The following is a 26,881-nucleotide window of genomic DNA, read 5'->3' as shown; positions in this document are numbered from 1 at the left end:
AAGTGAAAAGGAACAAGATATTTATGTTTCTTTTATGTGTGTAGGGTGAAGTTTGAATATGTGGGGAGTTGGTTGGGAGGATGGGGTTGTTTTAGGTAAGCAAGGGGGTCAGAAGAGTGACCATGATGGGGGATGATTATCTTCTTACGAGCATGAAGGGTAGGACAGATGGATGAAAACAAGCAATTTGTTTAAAACAAATTTTGTTAATGTTAGTCTCTTAATTTGGCACAGATGTATGGCAGACTTTCTTTTGGATTCTATAGTTGACAGTTATAGCAAAGTATCCCTCATTAAATATTCTTCACATAGATTTTTGTTTGCTTTTTTTATTAGTTGCAAGAATGGTGATTTCTAGGCTTTCATTGTTACAGACTTGTCTTTTAGAAAATATAATTTGAATATATGCCAGTTCCAGGCTCTCTGCTAGGCAAATGAAGAGGCGGGCTATTGTGATTTCTGATTCATACGGTGTCTGGATATACTGATGGCACTTGTTCTCCAAGCCAGCTCTGTGGGCCTCAGGGGGTCCGTGAGGTTAAAATTATTTTTGTAATAATTTTAAGATGTTATTTGCCTTTTTTACTGTGTTGACATCTGCACCAGTGGTAGAAAAGCAGTGGTAGGTAAGGACTGTTGGCACCTTAGCACTGAGAGTAAAAATAAAAAGCCAGTTTTGAGAATGTCCTCGATGAAGTGAAAAAAGTTGTTAATTTTATATACTCTCGATCCTGTGCACACATCTTAATGTTTTGCGCCACAGGATGGGAATGTGCACAAAGGGCTTCGATTGCTGCCCGAGTGTGACCTTCTTTGGGAGCTGCACTCATGGATGGAGTTCCAGGCCGCACCAGCTGCTTTTTTCATGGGGAACCATTTTCACTTGAAAGAGGGGTTGACAGACAAACTGTGATTATTTCGACTTGGGTATTTGGCAGCCATTTTTCAACGAAGTGAGCCTGTCACTTCAAGGAAAACAACTAACCGTTATTTGTTGCCGGTGATAATGTTTGAGTTTTCAAGCAAAATTGAGAATTTTTGGAAAACTTGCATCTGTCACTGTGAGGTTGACAACTTTCCCAATAAATACTTGAAGACATCTTTGATGACGTCGGTGGATTTAACAAGTATGATTTTTTGAAATATATGAACTTATGGAAAATCTGCATAACTCAGTGGACCAGTCAGTGTTTTTCATATTGAGGAAATGATATTATAAAGTCATGCATGGGTTAAAGATGCATTCAAAGGAGACAGACCAATGAATTTTAATGTAGCAGAGTATGAAAAGTTTATTGATACAATTTCAGGTTCCACATTGCAACTAATCTTTTAAGAAACCACCACTGCTTACTGAAGGGTAGTGGTTGTCTTGAGGAAAAGCACCTATGAGGTTGAATTACAAGCTGCACTCGCCACTCTTTTCTTAAAACAGTTTTGGAGTAATATCAGAGCATGAGATTCACCATTACCTCAGAAGGCTATCCAGATACTCTTCCCTTTTCTAGTTCAGTATCTGTTTGGGAAAGTATTTTCTTTATATTCTTCAACCAAAACAACATGTTGGAACAGATTGAATGCAGCAGCAGATATGAGAATCCAGCTGTCTTCTATTAAGACAGATATTAAAGAAATTGGCAAAAATGTAAAACAGTGTCCCTCACTGATTATTTTAAAAGAAAAATAGTTTTTAAAAAGTAAAATGTGTTATTATATTAACATGTAACAGCCTTGCTGTTATTTTTAAATGAATTAATGTTTTAAAACGTTCTCAGTTTAAAATTTCTAATATGCAAAATTTCAGTAGATACGCCCCATATAAACTAAAGGGGTCCTGAGACCAGAATGCATAAGAATGGTGTCTGGTGTTTTCTTTGAACATTCTACCCTCTCTCTTTGTCTGTGCTAGTAACTGCCATGTGAGTAGTTAATGTCTCAATCTGGATCTAAGTTCAAATTCTTAGTGGTCGCAGTGGCTCACTTAGGGCTTCTTATCCTCTTTTGGTCAGTTCTTCTTTCTCCTCGTGAGTGCATCTGGTTTTTAAATTTTAGAATGTCTCTTATCATCTTTTTTCTCCATTCACACTACTGTCAACCCAGTCAGAACTCTTATCACTTTATTCCTGAATTACTTCAGTACTCCAGTTGTTTCTAATATAGTTTTCAAACTTGAATGTTGAATGCAACCCCAGGGTTGACTTGACTTTAATTTTATTTATATGCTCTCTAAAAATGTACAGATATAAACTTCTTATGGTAAAACCAAAGCAAAGTTACAGATTAAACACGGACAATCAAATCAGCAACATGTATTTAATGATGTTATTTTGTTAACATGAATAGCCAATCTGTTTCTTTAATTTGGCTTAATAATACTAACACAGAGAATGGCTGTTAGCATATATGTGTTTTATAAAATGCTGTTAACTTTTAGTCTTTATTTGTTCAGGATAATTAGACCTAGTAGTTAGCCTGCGCTGTGACACCTAGCAATCCTTGAATGCCAGTTGAAAATTCTGTAAAGCTGTGTTGATCACTGGAGCATTGTGGAGTTACTGAAGCCTGCATTGGATAGATATTGAATCAATTATTTTTGGAGTCTTTACTAGAAAAATTATTACATATTTTACTACTGGGTTTGCTGGTTGGTGGGAACAAAATGCAAGTTGGTGACCTCTCTGCATCCCACTGGCTTTGCAGCGCGCACTGGGTGCTGAGCGGTTCAGCACCGGTTCCTTTGCCAACCTTACCAGACCTGCCTCACCTTACTTTCCTGTTGTTTTTTTTTTTTCCCCATAGCCCTCAACGCCATGTTACATACTAAACATTTTTCTTTGTTTTTGATCGTTTCCATCTAAGTAGACTTTAAGTTCTATGAGGTCACAGATTTTTGTCTGTTTTATTTATTGCTGAGCCTTCCGTTTCTGTAAGAGTACGTAGCCATGTGTTAAATGTTCAATAAATATTGAATGAATGAGTGAATGCATATTAACACTTCTCTTTTAAAACCCCAAACTCAGATGCTCTTCTCTTGTGTTAGGTGTTTAATGCTGTCTTCCAGCTGCGGCAAAGACATGTTTCTCTGTCTATCCTAAACACAACTAAACTGGACCTGAATTGTATAGAATTCTTTGATCAGTATATGTATAATCAGTGGCACAATTTCCTTGGTTCAGAGTCTGTATTTCTATTAATATAGCCTGTAAAGTGTATTATCTTTTTAAGTGAACACCATCTTATAAGTGCATATGGAGATCTTTTCCCCCCTTTTTAAATTGTTCAAGTCATGTCTGAGTTTTTAAATAGTAGAATTAGATGTGGGAAACTCCCCCTCAAATTCCATCTGTGTATATTTTTTGTTTTTTCCTGTTTAACATTTTACATAGCATTTTAATTTTTAATATATCAATATTTCTGTTCTGTTTATCATTTTAAAAAGTCGATGCCTATTTTAAAAATGAATGTCTTTACATTAGGTTGTTGTATAACTTAATTCCCTTCTTTAAAAAAGAAACTTTATTTTGGAATAATTTTAGATTTCTGTAACCATGGTACATTTGTCAAAGTTAAGAAACCAGTATTATTATGTAACTGTTAACTAAACTAGAGACTATTTGGATTTTACCAGTTTTTCTGTTTAGTCCTTTTTCTGCTCCAGGGTCCAGTCCAGGACACCAGGTCGCATTTAGGTGTCTCCTTAGTCTCTTCCAATCTGTGACAGTTTCTCAGTCTTTCCTTGTTTTCATGACCTTATTTATTGGTCAGATGTTTGGTCGAAATGTCCTTCAGTTTGGGTTGATGTGATGTTTTCGAGCGATGACTGAAGTGAGAGGTTGTGAGGTTTGGGGAAAGAATACGACTGGGGTGCGGCGCTGGTCTCAGCACACGTCGGGGTGCAAGTGGCGGGTGACCTAACCGTGGCAGGGGTGTCACTGGTTTCTCCGCTGGGACGTCCCCTTCCCCTCCCTGGATTCTGCCTTGAAAGCGACCCACCTGGGAAGGGACTAGCTCCGCGCGTGGGCTCGGGAAGTGTGCACATGGGTTTTGGAATTCCGTGTAAGAAAGACTTGCCTCTCCGCCCCCGTTTACTTGTTTATTTAATCACTTCTTTCTCTCATAGACTCATGGATACTTATTTTATTAGTTCGGGTATCATACCGTTGTGATTTAGTTTGATGCTCCGATTGCTCCAGCTTTGGCCCCTGGGAGTGCCTTCAGTTCCCGTCCTTTCATCCTCTCAGCATTCCCTTACTTCCTGCTACAGGCTGTTCTCCTATTTTCCCGGTCCCAGCCCATGAACCGGCCATTAATGCAGAGCCCGGCTTCCTTGTGCTGGGTAATGAGATTCAGGAGAGGAAGATGTGGGCGCTGGGGTCCTGCTCCTGGGCTCTGTGGGCGGAGCCTGGAAGCCCACGCGTGTCTGCTCACCCAGGGATGCACGCGAGCCTCCCTGCGCCTGTCCGCGTGTGTATGAACATGGAGGAGTTCACGCTGCTGTCTCTGACTCTACTCCATCACCACCGCTTGCTTATTTGGCCCTGGTACCCGTGAGAAAGCTTAACTAGAGGACAGTGTTTCTGTCCAGTCCTTTTCGTCTTTAGCCTTCCTCTGTCCAGTCAAAACACAGATTTCCAAAGTTTCCTAGGTTGGCTCCTTTTCTCCCCACCCGTTTCCATGGGCTTATCTCATGTGGTTTTTATATACCCCAACTCATTGTGTGGTCTGTATTCCTTCCTGAGATATCCCCTGACATCCTGTTTTGGTTTTATTTACTTGCATACAGTCTATCATTTAAGAAAATGACTTTTCACATTGATTTGTTGTCTAACTTAACTTTTTTATATGAATATCGTATCCTGATCTTCCTCACCTGCTGTTGGGTGATGGTAGCCAGGACTTACATGGTGTAGTGCCTGCTGTGACAGGTGCTGTCCTGCGGCCTTACATCCTTACAAGAGTGGACTTCTCAGGACAACTCTGTGACGAGGACGCTCCTCACAGCATGCGGAGAGGGAGGAACAAAAAGGTTTGGGAACTTGACCAGGTTCACACACAGCCGGTCCTAGGAGAACTGGAGTCCAACCCAGGGAGGCTGGCTTTGCAGGCTGTGCTCTTGCCTTTGTTTAAGTTGTGGATAGGACTTAGGATTTAATAGGACCAGATGCCGTCTTGTTGGTTTATCGTTGGGACTTAGTTTGGAGTGGAGAGGGCTGCTGCCCACGTTCTCTGCCCCACGTCCGTAACAGGCCTTGTTGTCGCCAGAGCGCTCTTCCTGCTGAGCCAGAGCATGGCCAGCCTGGAGCGGGTCGCTGTAAGGCTCAGGGTGGTGACCTGCAGTGGAGTCTGCTTGTCCTTGCGGATCCCGAACGGAGGACGCAGGCAGCAGCCCTGTGCGCTTGCCTCCTTGGGCCCCTCACTCCTAGTCTCCTTCTCATGGGGGTGTTTTCCATAAAGCCCCTCAGGCGTAAGACCTACTTCTCTTAGGTTATTAATTTTTATCTCTTACCAAGAGTTACATCTATAGGTCTCTCTAAGTTCTCCTAACCCTAACCCTTAGCCTTACCCGCAGAATCTTACTTACCATTAATTTCCTTTTGAGTTTATTAAAGCAATGGATCTTAACTTAAAGAAGTAAATGAAATTGGTAAATGTGACTAACAGCTGCCCTCAAAGCATTTTAAATATAAAAGCACTATTGAAGATTGGTGATTTTTCAAAATTGGCAATTTCAGTTAGGGAAGGACATCGAGAATATTGCAATCATTATTACTTAAATGTTGTTAAATTTGGATTTTACCTTCCTTAGTCTGGTCTTCAGTTTAGAGTCAAAGTTGATGCTATTGACTTAGTTGAGAAGGATAAGTAGTACCTGTAATTTATTTTTTAGTTTTCTTCAGACAAGTAGAAGCAGAACTCAGCAAGACTAGTAGATGGCGAGTGCCTTGATTTGGCAAATCCTTTAGGAATGAAAAACCTTTAAAGAGGGGCATAAAGTGCACTGAAAATGCCTAGGGCATTTTTTTTTTTTTTTTTAATTCCTCAGTCATTGGCAACTGAGTAAGGAGGGGCAGGAGTGTTACCTTATTTTGGAAAAGACCCCTCACAAGTAGACTAGAGTTGGACTTGATGGAGAAGAATGCTGATTCCTGTGCTGTGTGGCCCAGTCACTGGAGGTAGAGAGGTGTGTCTTGGGGTCACCAGGGCCGTCCAAACCCAGGGCAGGGGCGGAGCTCCTCACCACGTGGGAGTGGAGCCGATGCTGTTGACCATGAGGAAATAGGGCTCGAGAACCTGTCTTCTGTTCACTCAGGTGTTGTTGTGTATATAATCTCAATATTAAAACGGTACCTCAGACCCCTTCTGTGTCTCATGTGGCGGAAAATCGAATCCAAACTGGTTAAAGTAAAAGAGAGGGAATTCCTTGGCTCACATAACTGAACAGTTGTGGAGTTGGTTTGGCAAAGCACGCCTGGTCAGGGCTCAGTGATGGGACTAGAGTCCATTTCTTGGCTTTGGGTGTTTTTTCTTTTTCTCTTGTTGACTGTTCTTTGTAGGCTCTCCTCTCATGGTTGCAGTTGGCTTCCAGCAGTTCTTCAGGCAGCATGTTTCCAGGTTCAAACCTAAGTGGAAAGGGTGAGCGTTCTTGACCTTGCAGGGAACCTCCTGAGACTTTCACATCTGGTTGTGTATTCATCCCTGCACTGGTAACTACAGGGGGCTGTGGGCCGGGGCCTCGGGCTCCCTCCCATGGAGGTGGCAGTCCTTAGAGAAGGGTGGGTGCAAAGTTCCCAGAGAGGGTGAACTGATGCAGGGCGGCAAAAACAATTTGAGTTTGGTTGATTCATAAATTAGACTCTGGACTGTATAATTTTCCTTTATTTAATCTATATGTTTGTGATCCTGTAAAGCTTTACTACATTGTATTAAGGTTTGGATGGTTCCCCACCATAACCTGGTTTGTCTTTTGAATTAAAGCATAACTGTTGTTGTGGTTTCACTGTATACAGGTCGACTTGAGCTATAATCTGTTTTGAATAAGAGAAGCTGTTTTTTTCCTGGATAAAAATCATACTCGTGCCATTTCACCTATGAAACTAAACAAATCTTTTGAGTGGGAAATTTGAAAATTGGATTTTTCACAAATCCCCATCCATTTAGTAGCAAGTCATTTTAACAAAAGTTTCTTTCTGCTAATGTACGAGTATTCCAAGCTGTATCTTAATACTTACTGGGCTGTGATATAGTGGGAAATAGTCAGAAGAGCTGATTTGTCTGCCTTCAGGGTGGTAAGGAGCAGGGGGAGCTCACGTTTGAAGGCTTGAAGTCTCTGCACGCCGGGCCTAAGAGGTAGGTGAGCCTACCTGTGTCTGGTGTTTGCACCCAGCTGTGGGGTAGGTGATGTTATCCCGATTGTTTGGATAAGGTCTCTCAGGCAATATCAGCTTCCCTAAGGAGGACCCAGAGGCTCCAGGTTTTGTGCTCAGAATCTCTTGATTGGTAAGGCGGCTGGACCACAGGGTCCTGACTGCCCCTGAGACGCATCTCCTCCCGGGTTTCTCGGTGGTGGGGTGACTCCCCCTGCCTTCCCGCACTCAGCGCGGCAGCCACCCTTCCTCTCATACCTTGTGGCACAGCGACTCATGATCAGCGCATGCTAATAGACCTGCTTTTTGTTTTTAAATCTGTTTGCCAGGCACACAGCCTGCAAGTTGACAAATGGAGAAAAATTGTTCTTGAGACTGAGGAACTTCCAGTGGGGGTGAAGTGGGGTGAAGAACGTGAAAATGTGATTTTAATACGTTGTAAATGCTGTGATAGTCGGAGGCAGTTTGTTTTATGTAAAACATCCTTCTAATGGTGTCTTAAATTTTGTTATTTTTTTCATGGATCTTCCTGTTTATCCCTATACTTTTTTAAAAAAATTAATTAATTAATTCATTTATTTATTTTTGGCTGTGTTGGGTCTCCATTTCTGTGCGAGGGCTTTCTCTAGTTGCGGCGAGCGGGGGCCACTCTTCATCGCGGTGCGCGGGCCTCTCACTATCGCGGCCTCTCTTGTTGCGGAGCACAGGCTCCAGACGCGCAGGCTCAGTAGATGTGGCTCACGGGCCCAGTTGCTCCGCGGCATGCGGGATCTTCCCAGACCAGGGCTCAAACCCGTGTCCCCAGCACTGGCAGGCAGATTCTCAACCACTGTGCCACGAGGGAAGCCCTTATTCCTATACTTTTAAAGAACAGTCTGTACACTTCCATTTCTTATCCTAATTCAGAGGTCATGATTCTTATATTTTGATAATTTCCCCTAAATGAATCACTGTCCTTTTTTCTTTTCCTCTCTATTGTGTATATTTACCAGATCATTCTATAGCTTAAAACCTTCACTTCTTTATTTGGAAGAGCTTTGTGACGTTTATAAACGTGGAAACTTATCCCTTCATGCCCTCTTACGGAGAGGTTGGTTCCAAATCAACTTTGAAGCGTTTTGTCATTGATGGAGCAACTTGTTAGTTTAGTAACAGCTTTGGTTTTGTCCTGACATACTTTTCCAGAGGTGTTGTTACTAATGGTAGAAACACATAGAAGGTATTCCAGCGTGTTAGGCACGGAGGATTCCAGTGGAAAACATGAAGTGCTAACTAATGAAATGATACCTCTTCACCATGACATAAAAAATGCACCTTAAGAAATGCATTGTAGTGATATCCGTGTTGCACATCAGTGAAAACGAAAGCTGTGTTCCCAGTGCGGGTTTTTATCAGGCACGGTGGTGCCGCCTCCCAGGACCAAGAATTTGTGGAAGCAGCAGATGGGACTAGTTGTGATGAGTTTCTGAGCTAATGCAACAGATCATCCCTTTTTATCTGATTCCTCTCCTTTCTAGCTAGGCCTTTGAAGTGCTAAGTGTCTGAAAATAATTTGTATAGAATTACCTGAGCTCATCTGTTAACTAACCAGCAGATGTGAAAGCAAAAAATTGCCACAAAGTCATTTTTAGAATAAAGCTCCAGCCTCTCCCTAACTTTGGCGTCTTTTTGCCCGGCCTCACCGTCTTCCTAACTTCTTCCCCACTTTCTGTGTTTCCGCCAGGCTGGGATCTGCTGTGGGGTTTAGTCTTCTCAGCTCTGAGGACTGTCATGTTTGTTCCACTCAGCACCCCAGGCAAGGTTGCACTTTGAAGCTTTTACAGGACTTTTACAGGACTCAGTCCTATCTCTGTGATCTCATTCAACTGTCTTTATCTTAAGTTCTGAAGTCTCTTCATTCTTCTCGTTCCCTCAATTCTTGTAATTTGGGCTGTTTACCTAATTTGGGGTCCACCTTCGTTTGCAGGGTCTGCTGGCGGCCCCTCTCCGCCCTTACGGCCCCGAACCCAGCTGGCTGCTGCTCTTACCTGAGCCCCTTCCGTTCTCTCTTTGCCTTTTGAAACCCGGCTCAACTTTTAAGGTTGAGTGGTCACTTTGCTGCCATCCTTCTGCAGCTCCTTACTTGTGTCCCCCACCCTCAGCCCCAGTACTTCTGCATATTTATCTCATATTGTAAAGTCCGTTCTTTTAGCCCTTTTTAGGTAGGTTATAAGTGCCGCAAGGGCAAGTTCTGCGTTTCATTCATCTTTGTATATTCATTGCCTGATTCTTACTAATCATTAATTACATGCTTTCTTTGCCCCTCTCTCAGCTTGAATAATCCACCATTTGTGTTCTCTTTTCGTGGTTTTGGTGGTGGAATATTCCTACAGAAAGTTACCACTGACCTCTGGGTTCCTTTTCTTTCTCTAATTCCTCTCCTTAGGCAATTTTCTCTGTGCCCGAGGGCTGTATGTAAGCAGGTACATGAAACCCTACTCAGTTATTCAAGCCAGAAAGCCATCTTCCCCATATTGAAATCCTTGCCATGTTTGCTCTCAAGTGACTCTTGAAATCATTTCCTTTCTCTCATCACCGGTGTCGTTGAAGAAGCTGCGTCGTCGTCGCTTGTCTAGGGTCAGTCCCGCCTTCCAGTCTCACCTGGCCTCACCTTTGCCTTTTACTCTCTTCCAGCCCCTCCTGCCGCTGCACTGCAGTCAGCTGGGCTTTCCAGAGTGTAAATCTTCCCCCTGCCCCTTTACTTAAAACACTCTATGACTTTCCATTGCGCTTAGAGAAATTAAAGCACAAATCCCTAATGTGGCACCTTTGCACCATCCGATAGAGGAATGTCCTTCTAATCTTTTGAAGATACCAGTACAAGTTTAACACTTTGATGAACAAATGTTCTGGAAGAGGACACTCGTTTAGACTCTGTGGTGTGAATTGGACACCCGGTGGGCTACAGGCCGAGCCCACGTTGCACAAAACTGGCTTCCAGAGCCTCTGCAACCACAGATGGGGTGGGAGGGGTCCCTGCCTTCCTTCTCCTCTGGCTAGCAGAGGAGCCCCCATGGGAGGAAAGGTGGCACGAGGCAGAAACACAGACTTTCATCACAGTGTTGAAGGTGAGAAGCATGGTTGAAAGTGCGTGTAGGGGAATACTTTAATTTGTACAGTTATCACATATTGTGCTGTATATTTTCTACCTTTGGTGCTGTATGTAGATTTTACTTCTTTTTCAGATTTATCTTTTTCAGTCATTCATTTATGCCTGTAGCAACTAATTTAACGATGAAAAACTTAGAATATGTGTCTACATTTTTTTTCACTCCGCAAGTGTGGATCTCACAGCTCGTAACTGTGTATATACTTAACTCCTGTAATGGGTCACATTTCTGTAGGATGACTGCAGTTTAGGAGTGGAGTATCTTTGTAAATAAAAATGTCTTTTAAAGGTTGTCTTAAATAAAAATTTATACGTGGAATGAAATGTTTTTAAGGACTTGACCCTGAAGAACAAATGAGGACCCTTCTTGCAAGTATCAACAGCGTAATTATGTGTCATTTCTTTTGTTGATTGTCAGTTTGCTGGGGACTAAAACACAAGTGGTCATATTCAGGCTGGTTAGATTAGTGATTTTAATATGAAACCATTGCTTTTAGAATAATCATGGGCCAGACTGGGAAGAAATCTGAGAAGGGACCAGTGTGTTGGCGGAAGCGTGTAAAGTCAGAGTACATGCGCCTGCGGCAGCTCAAGAGGTTCAGGCGAGCTGACGAAGTCAAGGTATCCTCCGTCTTTTGTGAAAATGCGGGTACAGTTAAGGATGGTTTACCCCCTAAAGATAAGTTTTAATTTGAAAGGGTAAATGGAATTTACTGTAAGATAAATGAAAACTTGGAAGTTAAGGTCCTTGGTCTGTCTTAATTAACATAAAAATCGTACCATGCACATTAGTGAAGTGGAAAGATTTTAATCTAATGGTTATTCAGTCTACTTGGAAATCACCATCTTTTCAGTGTAGCTTTGTACTTCATGTGGAGACCCAGGACCCAAATGTAAAGGAATGTGTTTCATGGTACTGTGTTCCTAAAGTCATTGTGATTTAAAAAAAATATAGATATATACAAAGTTAACAAAGAAAGGATGGAAATAATTTCCTATTCCCCTTCTACTCTCAGTAAAATAATAGGTGTGGTGTTTTTGTATTATTTGAACATGGGAAACCACAGTTTAGTGTAAAATCCATATGCTTTTGAAGGAACGTCCCTGATACTTTTGAGGAATGACTCAATTTTAACCTTCATTAGAGCTGTTACAAATTTTCTAACAATGAACAATTTCTTTTCTCCTCTCCTTCATTTTTTTAAAGAGTATGTTTAGTTCCAATCGTCAGAAAATTCTGGAAAGAACAGAAATCTTAAACCAAGAATGGAAACAGCGAAGGATCCAGCCTGTGCACATCCTGACTTCTGTGAGCTCATTGCGCGGGACCAGGGAGGTTGGTGAACTCACGCGCTGTATGAATTATCAGTGCATTTTGGTTTTTGCTGTTGGAATGTTGGTTGGTTATCGAGAGGAGGCCATTGACCTCGGATGTCCCTTGTTTTATTGTTATTTCTTTTTAATGTGCAACTGATTCCTAGATTTTTATAAGACTGTTCATTAAAAAAGAACTTTAAATACTCTCGAATGTCCTCATCAGATCACAAGTTAGAGCAAGGCTTTCTGATGCACAGTTGTCTTTTTTCCTCCCCCTTCATATGAATTAGCCATGCTGTAAGAAATGGTTCTTTTTCATCCATACTCACGGAGTAAACAAGCTTCTTATTATACATTTTGTCCAAATTCTAAGGCTCTCTCTATAAGAATTTTTAAATTTGGGGTTGAGAGGTCAGAATTTCCTTTTTTAATAGAATTGTTTTGAACAAACGAGGTAGATCTTAATCACTCCAAAAAATTACTGTTTTCAAAGGAAGGCAATAAATCTATGGTAGATTTTATAATGAGATAACACATTAAAACATAGTGGCAGCAAGATGAAAAGAAAATGGCAGAAACTCACACAGTATAGAACCAATCAGTAGGATTTTGGTTAAAGCATTTCTGTTTAAGTACCTGTTTTATGCAGGAAGACATGGCATATGATATGGAATGCTATTTGAATGGGCATGGAAGCAAAAAGAGGGAAGAAAGTGATTTGAAATTTAGATTATACCATGTAGTAGATGATTGTTGACCTGGGTGTCTAAACATGGAAGGCATCTAAACAATGGAATTTGTTCTAAAATAATGTTTTCAATGAGCAGTCATTTTTTATATGATATTGTAATAATCAAGCACTAATTTGCTGTCTTAGGAGACCTGTTGAGATTGTGTGACGCACTGGCTTCAGAGACTGGTCAGTGCTATCATAGTAGCTCAGCCTGTGCTACAGACACGGTCCTAGTGGTGATTTCAGTGATGGTGCTGGTGGTCTTGATGGTGACATATATGGCTTGGGATGATCCTTAGTTATTTATGCATTTTGTCAGTTGACAGCTCTTTAAGCTCTGACGTGCAGTTGTATAAATATGTATTATATGTTATTAACACCTTCCAGTCATCTGCAACAGGTCAGGACCCACACATTAGAGGTAAATGACTAATTAATATACTAAGGGTGAAAGGGATTCTTTTCTATGCCAGTCAGAATGTTCTCAAAAGGGATCAGGATGCAGCCTCTAATTCTTTTGAAAGTGACCTTTTGGAAATTTTGAAGTGAAGGAAAAAGAAACCTCGTTTTTTTCTCTCCAGAGGGATACATTTTAGAAATTTGGAGAAATAAAGTAGGAACACATGGAATACTTAATTTTGCCACCCATTACAAATCTCAAAATGCTGTTGAAAGCCCAACCTACGTTTATAATAAAAGTTAACATCAGTAATGATTTCTGGCACTGCACTAGGTACTATTCTACCTCATTTTGTCTTCGTGATGGTTGTATTACCACTTTTTTATTCCCAGGTGAGGAAACTGAGCCTTAGGAGAATTAAAGTCAGTTTCCTTGCTCTAATGATCTGATGTGGGCCTGGAAGAGTACACTTTGCTCAGACACATTAAGAAATTATTAAAGTTCATTATTTATGTACAACCGGAATTGCTCATGATACAATTTTTGGTGTTAAATTTAAGAGTACAGTTTATTCAAATGAGTATTTACTAATTGAATTTTGCTTTTAATTTTGTCAAGTGGAGATAAAAGTCATTGAATGTAAAGATACCTAACTTTTTATTGAGTTCATGAGAGAAATTGTAAGAAGAAATTAACATTTTAATGAAACAAGTGTTTTTCTAAACTTAGTACCCCATGCAGGTTGAGAAAAAACATTTTCACAAAACAGGAGGGGAAAAGGAGGAAAGTAACCCCTAGTCTCAGGAATTTAGGTTTTGTTGCATGGAACTCTGGTCAAAGCACATTTGTTTTTGAGCCACTCTTAATTACTGGTTCTGCTTGAAGTGATTCGTCTTTTACTCCTCCTAGCCCCCAGCCCCTTTAAAACCATCATCACTGACTTTTGGAAGCTGAAGGTTTATACAGTTTGTGATAAGCTTCTTGGTGTTATCACAATAAATAATAGAATTTTAGGGCTGGAAAGGACTTTAATGATCTCTGTCTAGTCTCCTTACTTTTCAGATGAGACTATATCCCTGTTATTTTTTCTTCAGTTTGAGCATTTCCAGCAATGTATCAGTTTCTTTTATATGCTTTAAAAGTTGGAGTCAACTAGGTCAGAAGCAGGAGGATAAATAAGTTAGCCTGTTTTGCAACGACTTTCCTAGTAATAGGCTTGTAGGCTTGGCAGAATTTGGGACTTCACTGTTGACCCAAACACCTAGAAAGTCCATGGCTTTCAACATTTGGAAGTGCTGTTGTAACATTGTTTTAATTAAGTCCTTATTTTTATAAGCTGATCCTTTATAAGTGCTGTCTTCAGTTTAAATCCTTTGAGCACGACGATGATACAATGACAATTTTCAGTCATTCACTCAAGTCTTCTACTTTATTCCCTTCTGTACTTGTAGAAGGGGATAAGCTCAGTTTTAAAATGACCAATTTTATCTAGGTTATTTTAGAAAAGAAAGTCTGACAAGTTTACTATCTGATCTAATGAAGTGACTGCTGTAGATTCTGACTTGAGATCAAGGAGCCCTGCCGTCGACCTGGAGACCACATCTTTAGTCTGTTGTTTCCTTAATGCATGCTTTTAGGAGACTTGTGGGTACTTATTTTTTGGTGTTGAAGTTACAGAACCTAAGCCGTGTTGCCCATAGGATCTTAATACAGAGTATGTGTCTATTTTCTCTTTTTAAAACTACTTCTGACTTCTTGAAGACAGTCACTGTAATATATGTTACATATATTTCCTTTGCTCTTCAGTTTATCTTTTTAAGGAGCATTCAGCTTAAAAATGTTATGAAACGATACAGGCCAAGGGATATACGCCGTATTGCCATAATATGTGGTTGTTTGTCAGAAAATTATTTCTAGGTGACATTCATTACTTTGTCTCATCAGTCAGTAAAGAACTTTATCTTCTGTAAGTCTGCACATTGGTAATCATGTTCTTTAATGTGTCTGTTTTTCCAGTTTTGATGAAGAAGCTGGTTTAGGAGTTACTCTTGTAGTTCTTACTAGTGCATTTCTTTTTCTGCATTTTCCATTTCTTGCTGAAAACAACAAGGCACTTTTCCCTTTCATTGATTCTTCATATCAAGATTTTTATTACTTGTATGTATTATGACTGTGAAAGGGAGGCTTGCTCAAATGATGTCTGTCTTCTGGGCAAGTGGTGTGATTGGTTTAATAATTTAAAAATATCCTGCCAATATGCATTTTTAGATTCCCAGGAGAATGTAATGTTCTTGTAAGAATTCTGTGTCTTGTTTACTAATGAAAAGAGTAAGAAAAGTGGGGCTTCTTCAGAATGTTTAGCATACAACAAGCAGCATCAGAAGGACCTCCTAGTCCTCATATTCATGAAGAATTAAAAGTCTTTTGGACTTTTCAGTACGTACAGGTTTGCTCTTCCTATTGATATCTTAAAATTTTAAGTTCATCACCTATCATTTGATATTTGCAAATGAATTTTTTTCGGGGTGGGGGGGCTTCTTTCATGACACAGAATGTGTAAGTTCTTTCGTAAGTTTGCAATTTGGGCTTATTTTTGTTGAAGGAGAAGAAAAACGTTGTCTTGTTTACCTGTAAACACTTGATTGCATTATTTATTGACGTGGTAATGCACTTTCCTCAGTTAATTGTAAATAGAAATTTAGTTACTATACGCAAAGAAGAAATAACGTGCTGGTGTACCCAGTGTGTAGTGGTCTTTACTTAAATATACTCCCAACTTTCAACACAGTAACATGCTTTCTTTCCTTTGTGAGTTTCAGGATTACAGGACCAGTATGTCCTGCCCAGCATTTGAGCAGATGTGGCAGGGAGCTGGGTCATTTTTCTCATGTCTTAGACATTGATGAGTGGTTCTCCCAAGTGTGTGTCTTTACTCTCAGTCTGAACTCTTGGTTCCTCAAGGAACTGGTTTCTTAGTTGCTTTCTGCTGCTCTTTGTCTCTGAACCATCTGTTGGTTGAATCTTGTGTTAACTCTGCCAGTCCTTCCTGCCCATGTCACTTTTTCAAATCACGGCAACCTTTGCTTTCCTTTCTGGCTTTCATTCGGCTGAAATAGATGGAATATTACTTAAATGACCATAAGGAGGTGTTCCTTTGCTTTTGAAAGGAAGCTAATATAAGCATTTTATGCTTTTCCGAAAAGGCCATTTAGAAAAAAGAAAGATCACTTCTGTTGTTTGAGTTTATATATTATTATCATATATTAAAGATATATCATACACGTAGGATGTTTGAGTTCATATTTTAAATTTAAGATTATATATCTTAAGTTTAAAAAGTGAACTTTTCAAAAATGTCAAATGTTTATTTTGTACTACTAAATAAACCAGAAGTTGTGTTTAATTTGCTGTTTTTCTCCAAGAACACTGTGTATACAGTTTGTGTTTTAAAATTTATTGTTAAATTGACCATTACAAAGATCAAGTCTGTCCTCAAAATACAAAACCAAATTTTGACAGCTGTTTTGAAAACAAACAGAATGAACCAAAACCCAAAGAAATGCTTATCTAGTCTGCAATGTTAAAAAGTGTTCATTGCTCTGAAGAAATAAGAAAATTTTATTAGACCTAGAACTACTATCACAATTTAGCTTGATAATTTGGATTGACTTAAATCCACTGCTTAGGATTCTGTTTTATCTTCTCTTACTAGATTTTGTAAAAGAATATTATTTGAGTACCATTTTGAGAGGGTTGGGCAGATTTCATGAGCTACCTTGGCAACCGATGAGGCACTTTTAATACTAGCTAATGTGAATATCTGTTGGGTTAATGAAACTTTTGTTTTTTATCTTTTTCTTCAATTAAAAGGTCACTGTAAAATATTAACTGTAAAAATTCAAATAACACAAATATATGAAACAGGAGCAAAAGGTCCTGTTGTCCAAGCCCTGTGACTTTTATTCTCTCAGATTTCTTTTTCTATAACATGTTAATTATAATGATAATATATATTTTATTTTAAAAAGTTATTCCCAGATAAAACATGCCTGCCTTTTGGGGCCATCGCTTTACATCTGTCCAGGTCTTCAGTATCTTCAACAATGCACAGTGCTTGGTCCTGTGGATTTACCATAATTAATTGCCCTATTCATAATTGATGAACATTTAGGTTTTTATTTTTTCCTTTTGCAGTTAGCATTTCAGTGAATATCCTTCATACACATCTTTGCATCTTTTGAGTAATTTTGTAGGAAAAGTTTCTAGAAACAGTATTACTAGGTCAAGAGGATATGCATATTTAAATTTTTAATAGCTATTACCAGATTGCCCCCCAAAAGTTTTACATTTACACTCTCACCAGCTGTTTATAGTGGGGTCTGTTTATCTATATTCCCAACATAAAATGTTAATCTTTGTCAGTGTGATAGGTAAAACATTATTGTAATTTGCTCTCCTTTTGTTAATCAGTGAAGTTAATTTTAAGTACCTATTGTTTGTTTATATTTCTTTTATGAGTTGGCTGTTACTGTCTTGGATCTTTTAAAATTGGGTTGGACTTTTTCTTATGATTTTTAAGGACTTTTTGTATATTATAAATACTAGTTTTTAATCATCTGTTCTGCAGATTTTCCCCCCCCATTTTCATGTTATTTCTGGTATGTTTTGGTTATACAGAAGTTTTAAATGTTTATGTAGTCAAATTAGAATTTCTTCTTCTGATTGCTGTGTTTCTTTAAGGCTTACAAAGCCTTTCTCCACTTCAAGATTATAAATTATCCATCTTTCCTTCTAGTTTTCATTTTTATATTTTAACATCATTTAACCTATTTGGAATTTCCTTTGGTGTAAAGAGTGAGTGGGGAATTGCGTTTTCAATTTTTTTTTCTATTTGGCTTTGTTGTTTCAGCACGATTCACTAAATGATCAATCCGTGAGCAATTGGGGAGTGGTTATAAATCTGTTTTGCAAAGATCAGCAGAATTGGCCTGTGTGATTTGGTGGTCACGGAGCAGGTTTAGCACCTGAGCAAGGGCTTCGCGCTTCTGAGACTACGGTCCGGTGGCCGTCCTGCCTTTTTACCTTAGCCAGTGGCTCTGCTGCTCTGTGGCGTTCAGCCCCACGTCCACTCACGGGAGCGAGGCTTCACAACGGCTGTGCTGCCACAGCTGATGGAAACCATGACTTTATTCTTTGTTCTGCTTCTTAGTTTTTGTTTACTTTCTTTTTTTTTCAGTGATAGAAATGGTCTTATTTGCCACTCGCAGGACTATTATTGAATTAGGTTCTTGAGTTTGCATGTCATGGACAAACGTGGCTCTGGTTACGTGCTTTACATGCTGCGTTGGGTGTTTTTATAGTTTTACCAACTTATGTCCTGTGACTGTTGTTCTGTTTCTGATCTCCAGTATTTTAGCAAAACTGCAGATTATGAGGAGATGATTTACCCTAACAGCCCCCTTCAGACCCAGACTGCATTGGGTTTTTAATAGTTACTATATTAACTAGGTTTATAGATTTATGACCTGGGCTCAGGCTTCTGAAGCTAGGATGCAGGGAAAAGAGCTTTAAGGGTCCAAACTTCCTGAAATTGTACTTCACATGTTACCTGTTCTGTGTGAAATGCTGTATATGCCCCCCCAGGCCTGCCCCGGAAGAAGTGCCAGACTGATGCTTATAGGGTGGCATCTTTCTGTTGTTCTTAAGTGAGCTCAGGGCAGGAGCCTTGTGTTGCTGGTGGAGGTTCCCCTCCGTCCGGACGGCTCTGCAACATACATATCTAGCAGCAGAAATGGAAATAATTTACAGTCTGGCATGAACCACTCTTGTATTCCTTAGCTCCAGTGCCCTTGATTAGCTGCTTTAATTAAGTGTGTCTGTGTCAAGATCTGATCAGGATGTTTTATTTCTGACCCTCTCCTTTAACCACCCTTCTCCTAATCATCCTTGTAAACCTTGTTAGGAACTCACTTCTACTATGAGATTTTCTTGACCCAGACCTGATACTTAACCTCAGTCCAGTTTTTTCTTCAGTACTTACTTCACATAAAAGCAGTCTGAAATTAAGTTATGTACACTATCATTTTCACCAGAAGGCCTAGCTAATTTAAAACTTGGTGTGTCGTCTTTTCTCTACTCAAATCTTGAAGAATATGGGTAGTTTCAGAAATCATCCTCAGCTTTTCCCTAGAGTTGGGTGGCAGCTGATGCTTTCTTTCATACACCTTAGATGTGAGACAGTTCCTTATTGTTTTTACTCGGAAAAGCTAAAGGATATTAGACAACATCACCAGTTCGTTGTGTCTCTGGCTTGAATTAAATGGACCAACCAGGATCCAAGAATATTTTTAGCTTGGCTAACTGAGTGTATTTTTTCCCCCTACTATACGGAAGTCGGACCTAACCCTTCTAATGTTAAAGATTGTTGAGAGACCGGATGGCTATGACTGTTGCCCTTTGGGATGTCCCACTGTAAGATGGGGAGTCATACCTACCTCCTAGGGTAGTGGTGAATTTTAAAGAAGTTAACTTTGGTAAAGTCTCTAGCACAGTGCTTGGCACATAGTAGGGTGTGTTAATTTCTTTCCCTTCCCTGCAGGCCATTCACCTGCTCTTCCCTCTACGATTTTCCATAACACAGTTTTTACTTGGAACCAGCCTTCTGCCAAGAGTCTCAGTTTGGTTGTGTACTCCTACAACTACTATTTTTGGCTTGACTTCCCTCTCCAGCTCCCAGTGGTCCAGCCACACAGTCGCCTATTGTACCAGCTGGTTGATGTAAGTCTATCCATCCTCAGAGGAACCTGGTTACTTACCAGTAAGCTGTGTTTCTCTGAAAATGTAGCATCCTTGGTAACTAATATAGTTGTTTTCTTTCTTTACCATCAATGATGGATTACCTACAACAACTTCCTTGTGTGATCCTCAAGTTGGAACTAGAATTAGAGAATTTAATTTGTTGATATAGGTCTCCTAGTGAGTTCCTGAGTCCAAGACATATGACTCTGATCAGGTAAAATGCTGTGGAGACCCATGAGGTCAAAATCCTATTCAGTGCTCTGAGTGATATGAGACAATAATATAAAGTGTCAAGGATGATACATTTTCAAAGAAAAAAAGTTACTGGTAAGTAACTGGGATTTTTGAGTAATTTTCCTGTAAGTCAATAAATAAGAATTCCCAAACTTGTTTTACCAACAAATGCTTTTGCATTTGAATATTATTTCATAAATGAAAGGGATATGGTTATTAGTTAAGGTTAATAGTTAAAGAATGGGGTAGGTTTCTAGAGATACTACATAGATAATGAGGTGGGTATAGACCTTCAATTTGCTAAATAGGTGTTCTCTTAGCTTTAAAAAGAAATTGAAGTCGAAGTCTCCATTAGGGACAAATCAGCAAATGCAGTCGGTTCATTCCGGAAACATTTTTTGAGTGCCTACTCTTTTTTGAGACACTGTGCTGAGTATTGTTGCGAGACAGAGGTAAAACCACACTCTGCCACAGCCGCTTTGAGAGCTTATTTCCAGCCCCTTGGTGACACTTTTATCACTCAGAATTGAGGTGATGGGTCATGGGGGTATGGCAGGTGTGGGGTTGGAGATAGTACTTAGCGCTGCAGCCTTTGCTGCCTTATTTTCTGTGCTTCTCTAAGTTCTTTCTGTTCACGGAAAAGTCAGCTGACCTCGTTCAGTAGACTCAGAGCATTTTCTCTGTCACTAGAGCAAACAGGTGGAGCAGAGCCAGCGTGCCTCCTGTCTGGTAGTTGAATAGGATATTCAGCTGTCCTCCCGTAAGTGCCACCTTGGATTTAGGTATTAAAGCAGGTGAATAAGTCAGAGTCGGAGAAGCAGCCACTCCCCCTCGTCCCCCAGGCTTTAAAGGGGGCCAGTCTTCAGAATTAAAATCACAGAATTAATTTACCTCCACCATGTGTAAAACAAAAATCAAAAACTCCAATTTAATTGTTTTGCAAGAAATGAAATTATTTTGTATTTAAAACCACTGGGTAGTGTATAACACTTTATTCCGTAGTTATAACCACTCCTTGCCCCAGAGTGACCTGGTTAAGTAACTTAAGAAGAAGGAATGAAGATGTGGTAGGAATAGGACAAGAGGCAGATGCTGGGGGAGGAGATGCCCTGTGACACTGTTGGGTGTCTCTCTTGCGCAGCACCCACTGCACGGGCATCTCCGGGTGAGAACTAGAGCACAGGCATGAAGCTTGTGGGTGCTGGAAGCAGACTTAGGCTTCCACCCTGGCTTGGTGATTTCCTGCCTTTCTGACCAGGCAAGTTACTTAACCTCCCTGAGCCTCAGTCTCCTCCTCATTGTGTGAAATCGTGATGCCAAAGGCTAAGATGAGAAGTGGTTAAGAAAATGTATGTAAAGCACTTAGCACAGTGCCTGCAACACAGTACGTGCTCAATAAATGTTAACTGCTGTTATTATTGGACGGATGGATGAGGAATTGCATCAGAGGCCAAAGAAGGAAACAGGGAAAGATTGCGGGTTCTGGAGTTTTAGTCAACTGTTCACACCTTCTTATTTACTTGAGCTATGAGCTTTCTAGTATTATCTTTAATCTTTGCCCTTTTGGAAAGCAAATTAATGGATTAATCACTGTCACAGTTCTTCCTAACTACTCTATCTTTAAACCTTCACTTCCACTGAGGAAGGAACTATTTTTGTGCTGCGGTGACTGTGACTATTGGAAGATTATCCCCCTGGCCTGAGGAAATGCTGAGGGCCAGGTGGGCCTGGATGCCAAAGACTTCCACTCTGATTTCACCAAATCTAGACCCGCGATTTTTAAGTCCTCTTAAATAAAAATGAAACATTTAATAATTATGTGTGTTGTATAGACATGACTTTTTTGGTTTCATTTTACTACTTCAATTCTACTTCTTTTTGCTCTATTTTCATGGATTACATGTCCAGGGTATTTTTGAGAAGGCTCTGGAGACCTGATAATTGGGTAATGGTACTCTTTTAAGAAAAGCTGGATTCCTAGACAGGATGGAAAGTGCTGTGGTATTTGGGCACAGATCTTTACCGTATTTCATCAAGTCAAAGATGCAAACTTTTTAACATTTTAACATCTGAAACTGGCATGCATCTTAGAATCACTATGATAAGAAAGCATTGTGTTATAGTTTAATTGGCAACATTATTTTCTTAATGATAAAGAAGATAATGGTGTGCTTTGAAATTGATGTCATCGTAGATTGGATGAAATATGGTATTTCAGGGAAATATATTTACTTAACCGGTATTAGAAATGTATAGAAATGTGGTATCGTGACAATATGTGTAGTGGGTAAGAGCAGGGGCTCCAGAGTCAGACTTTCTGGGTTTAAATTCTAGCCCTAACAGTGTATGACTTTGGGCCAGTTACGTATCCTTTCTCTATCTTAGTTTTCTCACCTGTAAAATGAGCGCTAAGAATAGTCCCCATCATACAGCGCTGTAATGAGGACTAAATATAAGACATGTAAGTGTTTAAAATAGTGCCTAGCACATAGAAAGTGCTTAATAACATTAGCTATTATTGTTAATAATTTAGAGATTACACTGCTGCAGAATTGATTTGAATCCATTTCGTTGTGATTGAAATTCAGGTCTATTACCTTTAATATTTGTGTATCATCTGATAATATCAGCAAATGACACTTGGGTTTTTAAAAAGGGAAGGTAAAGGTAAGAAAGGTTAACCTAACAAGTTTCTATATTCTTATTAAGTAAGATTTAAGTGGCATATTTGGTGTATATATATATAGTATTATTCCATGTGGATGAGATGTAAATGAAATTAAGCAGTGAGGTAGAAAATTTATAGTGAAAGCAAGGAGCAGTTAATCTGAGGCCAACCTAAATATAATATTTGATTCTTATTGATACTGGTAAGTATGGAAAGGGTTGGAAGGTTTTGAAAATTTGCAAAATCTGAAGCTTTTTCTATCACTAAGTAAAAGAGAGGAGAGAATCCTTTTTGGTTTTTATGAGCATACCGTCTCGGTAAAGAAATTTCTTTTTCAAAATGCTGTAAGTAGGCAACATCTCTTTATAATATGATGCCTACAGCTTCAGGTTGTCCTTTTATTCTTACAAGTCAATTTTATTTTTTCTGTTCTAGTGTTCGGTGACCAGTGACTTGGATTTTCCAACACAAGTCATCCCGTTAAAGACTCTGAATGCAGTTGCTTCAGTACCCATAATGTATTCTTGGTCTCCTCTACAGCAGAATTTCATGGTATGTAAATAATGTGTCTTCTTATTTGGTAATCACTTCTTTTAAATACAAAAGCATAGATAATTTTCTTGTCAAGGTGAGGTAAGATAGTATAAGTAAAAATAGCTATCGAAATGGGAGCACTTAGAGTAATTTTTTAAACCAATTAATATATGTATTTTTAAGCCTTTTCAGTGTTGATGTTGCTCTTTTCTTAGTCCTTTCTAGTTAAAACATTCTCCAAAGGAAAAGTATGAAGCAAAAGCCATACCTGGGATTAAAAATATATTTAAAAGATGAAGCGTATAGTTTTTATCCTTGAAGATGTTAGTCAGTATCCTGCAATCTCAGTCTGACTTTGAGGTTTTGTTAATTGAGAACGTATTATTTAAAACAATTTTAGGCAGCATGTTATTAAATGATAATGTACACTATGAAATATTCTCAGGGCAAGGTTAAGCATTTTTCCACAGATAACACTGGCACAATAGCTTTTGTAATGAAATGCTAGTATTTAATTCTTTATAGAAGTAGGATGAAGGAGGATGGAACAAAAGAGAAATTTGAGTATGCATTCTTGACTTGTGTTGTTAAATTAAAAATACATAGTTTTATTACTTAGTTGGTATATAAAATAATAGGGCTATTACAGTGTTGATGGAAGTCCTTGGTGAGCCTACTTTAGAGAATTACCTGCTAGATTTTTAAATAAATAGATGTTTCTAATGTCTTCAGTAACTTTGCTGTTAAAAATTTTGCAGTGGAGGCTTAAAGGCAAACTTCAGATTCTCTTCTGCCATTGTGTATTTTTGTGCATTTAAGGCTTTATTCAAAAACATATTGTTTGAGAATCATGTTACAGGAGCTTCTGGGAGGGTTCATATTTTCACAGACTGAAATTCTGAAAGCATATAGTGTTTAAAGTTGTCAATAAATTTTACTTCTGTTTTTTAAACCATTTTAAAAAATTGAAGTATAGTCAGTTTATACTGTTGTGTTAGTTTCAGGCGTACAGCAAAGTGATTGTTTCAGATTCTTTTCCATTATAGGTTATTACAAGATATTGACTATAGTTCCTTGTGCTATACAGTAGGTCCTTGTTGTTTATTTTATATATAGCAATGTGTATATGTTAACCCCAAACTCCTAATCTATCTCCCCCTCCAAAGGTGTCAGTAGATATTATGAATCATCCGTGGGTTTTGCTGGTGATGAAAGCTAGGTCAGGCAAGCCGTCTTTATTATGGCTAGGATATATTTTGAGGTGCAAAGGTTATCTGGTTATAATTGGGAAGACAAAATAGCCAATTGTCATTTAATTTTGGCTTGTGTCCAAAATAATTAACTCTCCCAGTTTAAATGGGATTAGTGCAGGTGAGGTGTGATGGCAGCTAGACTCATTAGTTGTATATAAGCTTGATCCTGAATACAGCAATAAATACATTAACATCTAAATTTTCATTTTATACCCCATATGCACTTTTTCTCCCAGTTTCCCTTTTCCTTGTTTGTCTAAGGTACCGTTATCTTTAAGAACTCTGCAGTTATCCTAAATTTGTTATGTAGGAATAATTTGAAAAATTTCCCTTTTTTTCCTGTTTCCTGCCTGCTCCTACCGTGTGTGTGTCATGGCCTTTTGCCGGCGTATTCCTCCCTGTCGATCATGGGCCAGCCTAAGGCACCTCGCACTTAACATTTCATCTTAGCCAAAAGGCCGAGAAGCGGTAGGCACCTCACACTTGACATAGTTGCCATGTCCTCCCGTCAGTCTTAGCCAGTCCATTCTGTTTATCAGAATTATCTTTCTGAAATACTATTTTTAACCAATAACTTGTTCAAAGGCCCCTTAAGACTTAGACCTATCCTTGTTTTAGATTAGTCTCCATATTTAGATATGGACTTCAGAAACTTCATGTCTTTATAATTACTATCTTTTAAATTTTTTATTGAAAATTCTCTTCCCCCATGAATGTCAGCTTCCTTTCCCTTGTTTCTTTTTTTTAAAAAATAGATTTATTTATTTACTTATTTATTTTATTTTTGGCTGCGTTGGGTCTTCATTGCTGCGCGCAGGCTTTCTCTAGTTGCGGTGAGTGGAGGCTACTCTTCGGTGCGCGGGCTTCTCGTTGCGGTGGCTTCTCTTGTTGTGGAGCATGGACTCTAGGTGCGTGGGCTTCAGTAGTTGTGGCTCGTGGGCTCTAGAGCGCAGGCTTGAAGTTGTGGTGCACGGGCTTAGTTGCTCCGCGGCATGTGGGATCTTCCCGGACCAGGGCTTGAACCCATGTCCCCTGCACTGGCAGGTGGATTCTTAACCACTGCACCACAAGGGAAGCCCTCCCTTGTTTCTTAAGTACTCTGTTCTCTCTGAACTTTTCTTTGATTGGCTCTTTGCTGCTAAGTTAGCACCCTCGTTCTTCCCTGTTGTCTTCCAATATAATATATGAGTTGATGAGGTGATGTAAACTCATCTGTCATCTTTATTAGCACTGTCAATTTTGATATGCGTCTTGTTCATCTTAGTAGTGAACTATGTTGTCATGTAGAGTAACAATTCTATTTTATGAATAAGAGTAAATCCTTTTGGCATAAACTTTAATGAACCATTGATATTTTATATGTCTACAATTTTATTATGTTCAATGTCTCTTAATAATTAGATCATCAAGTGAAGTTTGGAAATCCTTACTTATATTAGTTTTTATTTCCTTTTCCTTTTTTGGGGGTATGGTTATTTATGGGTTCTTTTTTTGTGTAATATCCTTTCTTTAATAAATTTATTTTTATTTATCTTGTCTTTGCGTTGGGTCTTCATTGCTGCACGCGGGCTTTCTCTAGTTGCGGCGAGCGGGGGCTACTCTTTGTTGCAGTTCGCGGGCTTCTCATCGCGGTGGCTTCTCTTGTTGCGGAGCATGGGCTCTAGGCGCGCGGGCTTCAGTAGTTGCAGTACGCAGGCTCAGTAGTTGTGGCGCATGGGCTCTAGGGCACAGGCTCAGTAGTTGTAGTGCATGGGCTAAATTGCTCCATGGCATGTGGGATCTTCCTGGACCAGGGCTCGAACCTGTGGCCCCTGCATTCACAGGTGGATTCTTAACCACTGCACCACCAGGGAAGCCCTCTCTGGTTTTGATAAACCATATTTCATCGATCCTAAGAAAACTTTGAAATGTCTGAAATAGGCATGTCTTAAAATTGATGATGAGTCGTAACTTGCAGCATTTTTTCCTTTCTTAGGTACATAAAATAATGGTAAGTTTTAATGATTGATGACATATTAGATTAGGTAATACAGTATTTTTTCTTAAATTATTTTCCTGTAAACAGTTTGTTTTCTCAGATATGCTTATTGATGAGAAGGGTTTTTTACTTCTTTGTGGCTTTTAGAATTTGATGTCTATTATTTTAGATCTGGAGAACTGGGTACAGACATCTACTTGTGAAAAAATATTGTTGTATTTCAGCTATATTACATTTACTCTTAAAAAAATTTGATACTTAGGATAAGCCTGCTTTTTAAATATTTTTTACTTTTAGGTGGAAGATGAAACTGTTTTACATAACATTCCTTACATGGGGGATGAAGTTTTAGACCAGGACGGGACTTTCATTGAAGAACTAATAAAAAATTATGATGGAAAAGTACACGGGGATAGAGGTGAGTCATGTGTATATTCTCTTAGAAAAGCGGCCA

General features: G+C 39.2%; 1 protein-coding gene across 15 annotated transcripts in view; it reads left to right on the top strand.

Annotated features, from left to right (window-relative positions):
- The window catches only part of EZH2 (enhancer of zeste 2 polycomb repressive complex 2 subunit), a 63,254-nt gene that overhangs the window by 13,676 nt on the left and 22,697 nt on the right, over positions 1-26,881 (top strand). For 4 of the 15 annotated variants that reach the window (XM_082473856.1, XM_082473864.1, XM_082473867.1 and 1 more), the window contains exons 2-5: positions 11,010-11,133; positions 11,720-11,821; positions 23,098-23,214; positions 26,725-26,845. In XM_082473856.1, the coding sequence (XP_082329982.1) occupies positions 11,017-11,133; positions 11,720-11,821; positions 23,098-23,214; positions 26,725-26,845 (457 nt within the window). In that variant the 5' untranslated portion in view covers positions 11,010-11,016. Of the gene's footprint in view, positions 1-10,846; positions 10,897-11,009; positions 11,134-11,719; positions 11,849-19,014; positions 19,079-19,560; positions 19,740-23,097; positions 23,215-26,724; positions 26,846-26,881 lie in introns of those variants that run through there. The other 11 variants (XM_082473866.1, XM_082473862.1, XM_082473865.1 and 8 more) reach the window with 7 other exon arrangements.

The sequence above is a fragment of the Balaenoptera physalus genome (genome assembly GCF_965194825.1).
Source record: "Balaenoptera physalus genome assembly, chromosome: 8".
NCBI classification, from domain to species: Eukaryota; Metazoa; Chordata; class Mammalia; order Artiodactyla; family Balaenopteridae; genus Balaenoptera; species Balaenoptera physalus.
The sequence above is the reverse complement of the archived record's forward strand: the minus strand, read 5'-3'. Positions and strand labels throughout refer to the sequence as shown.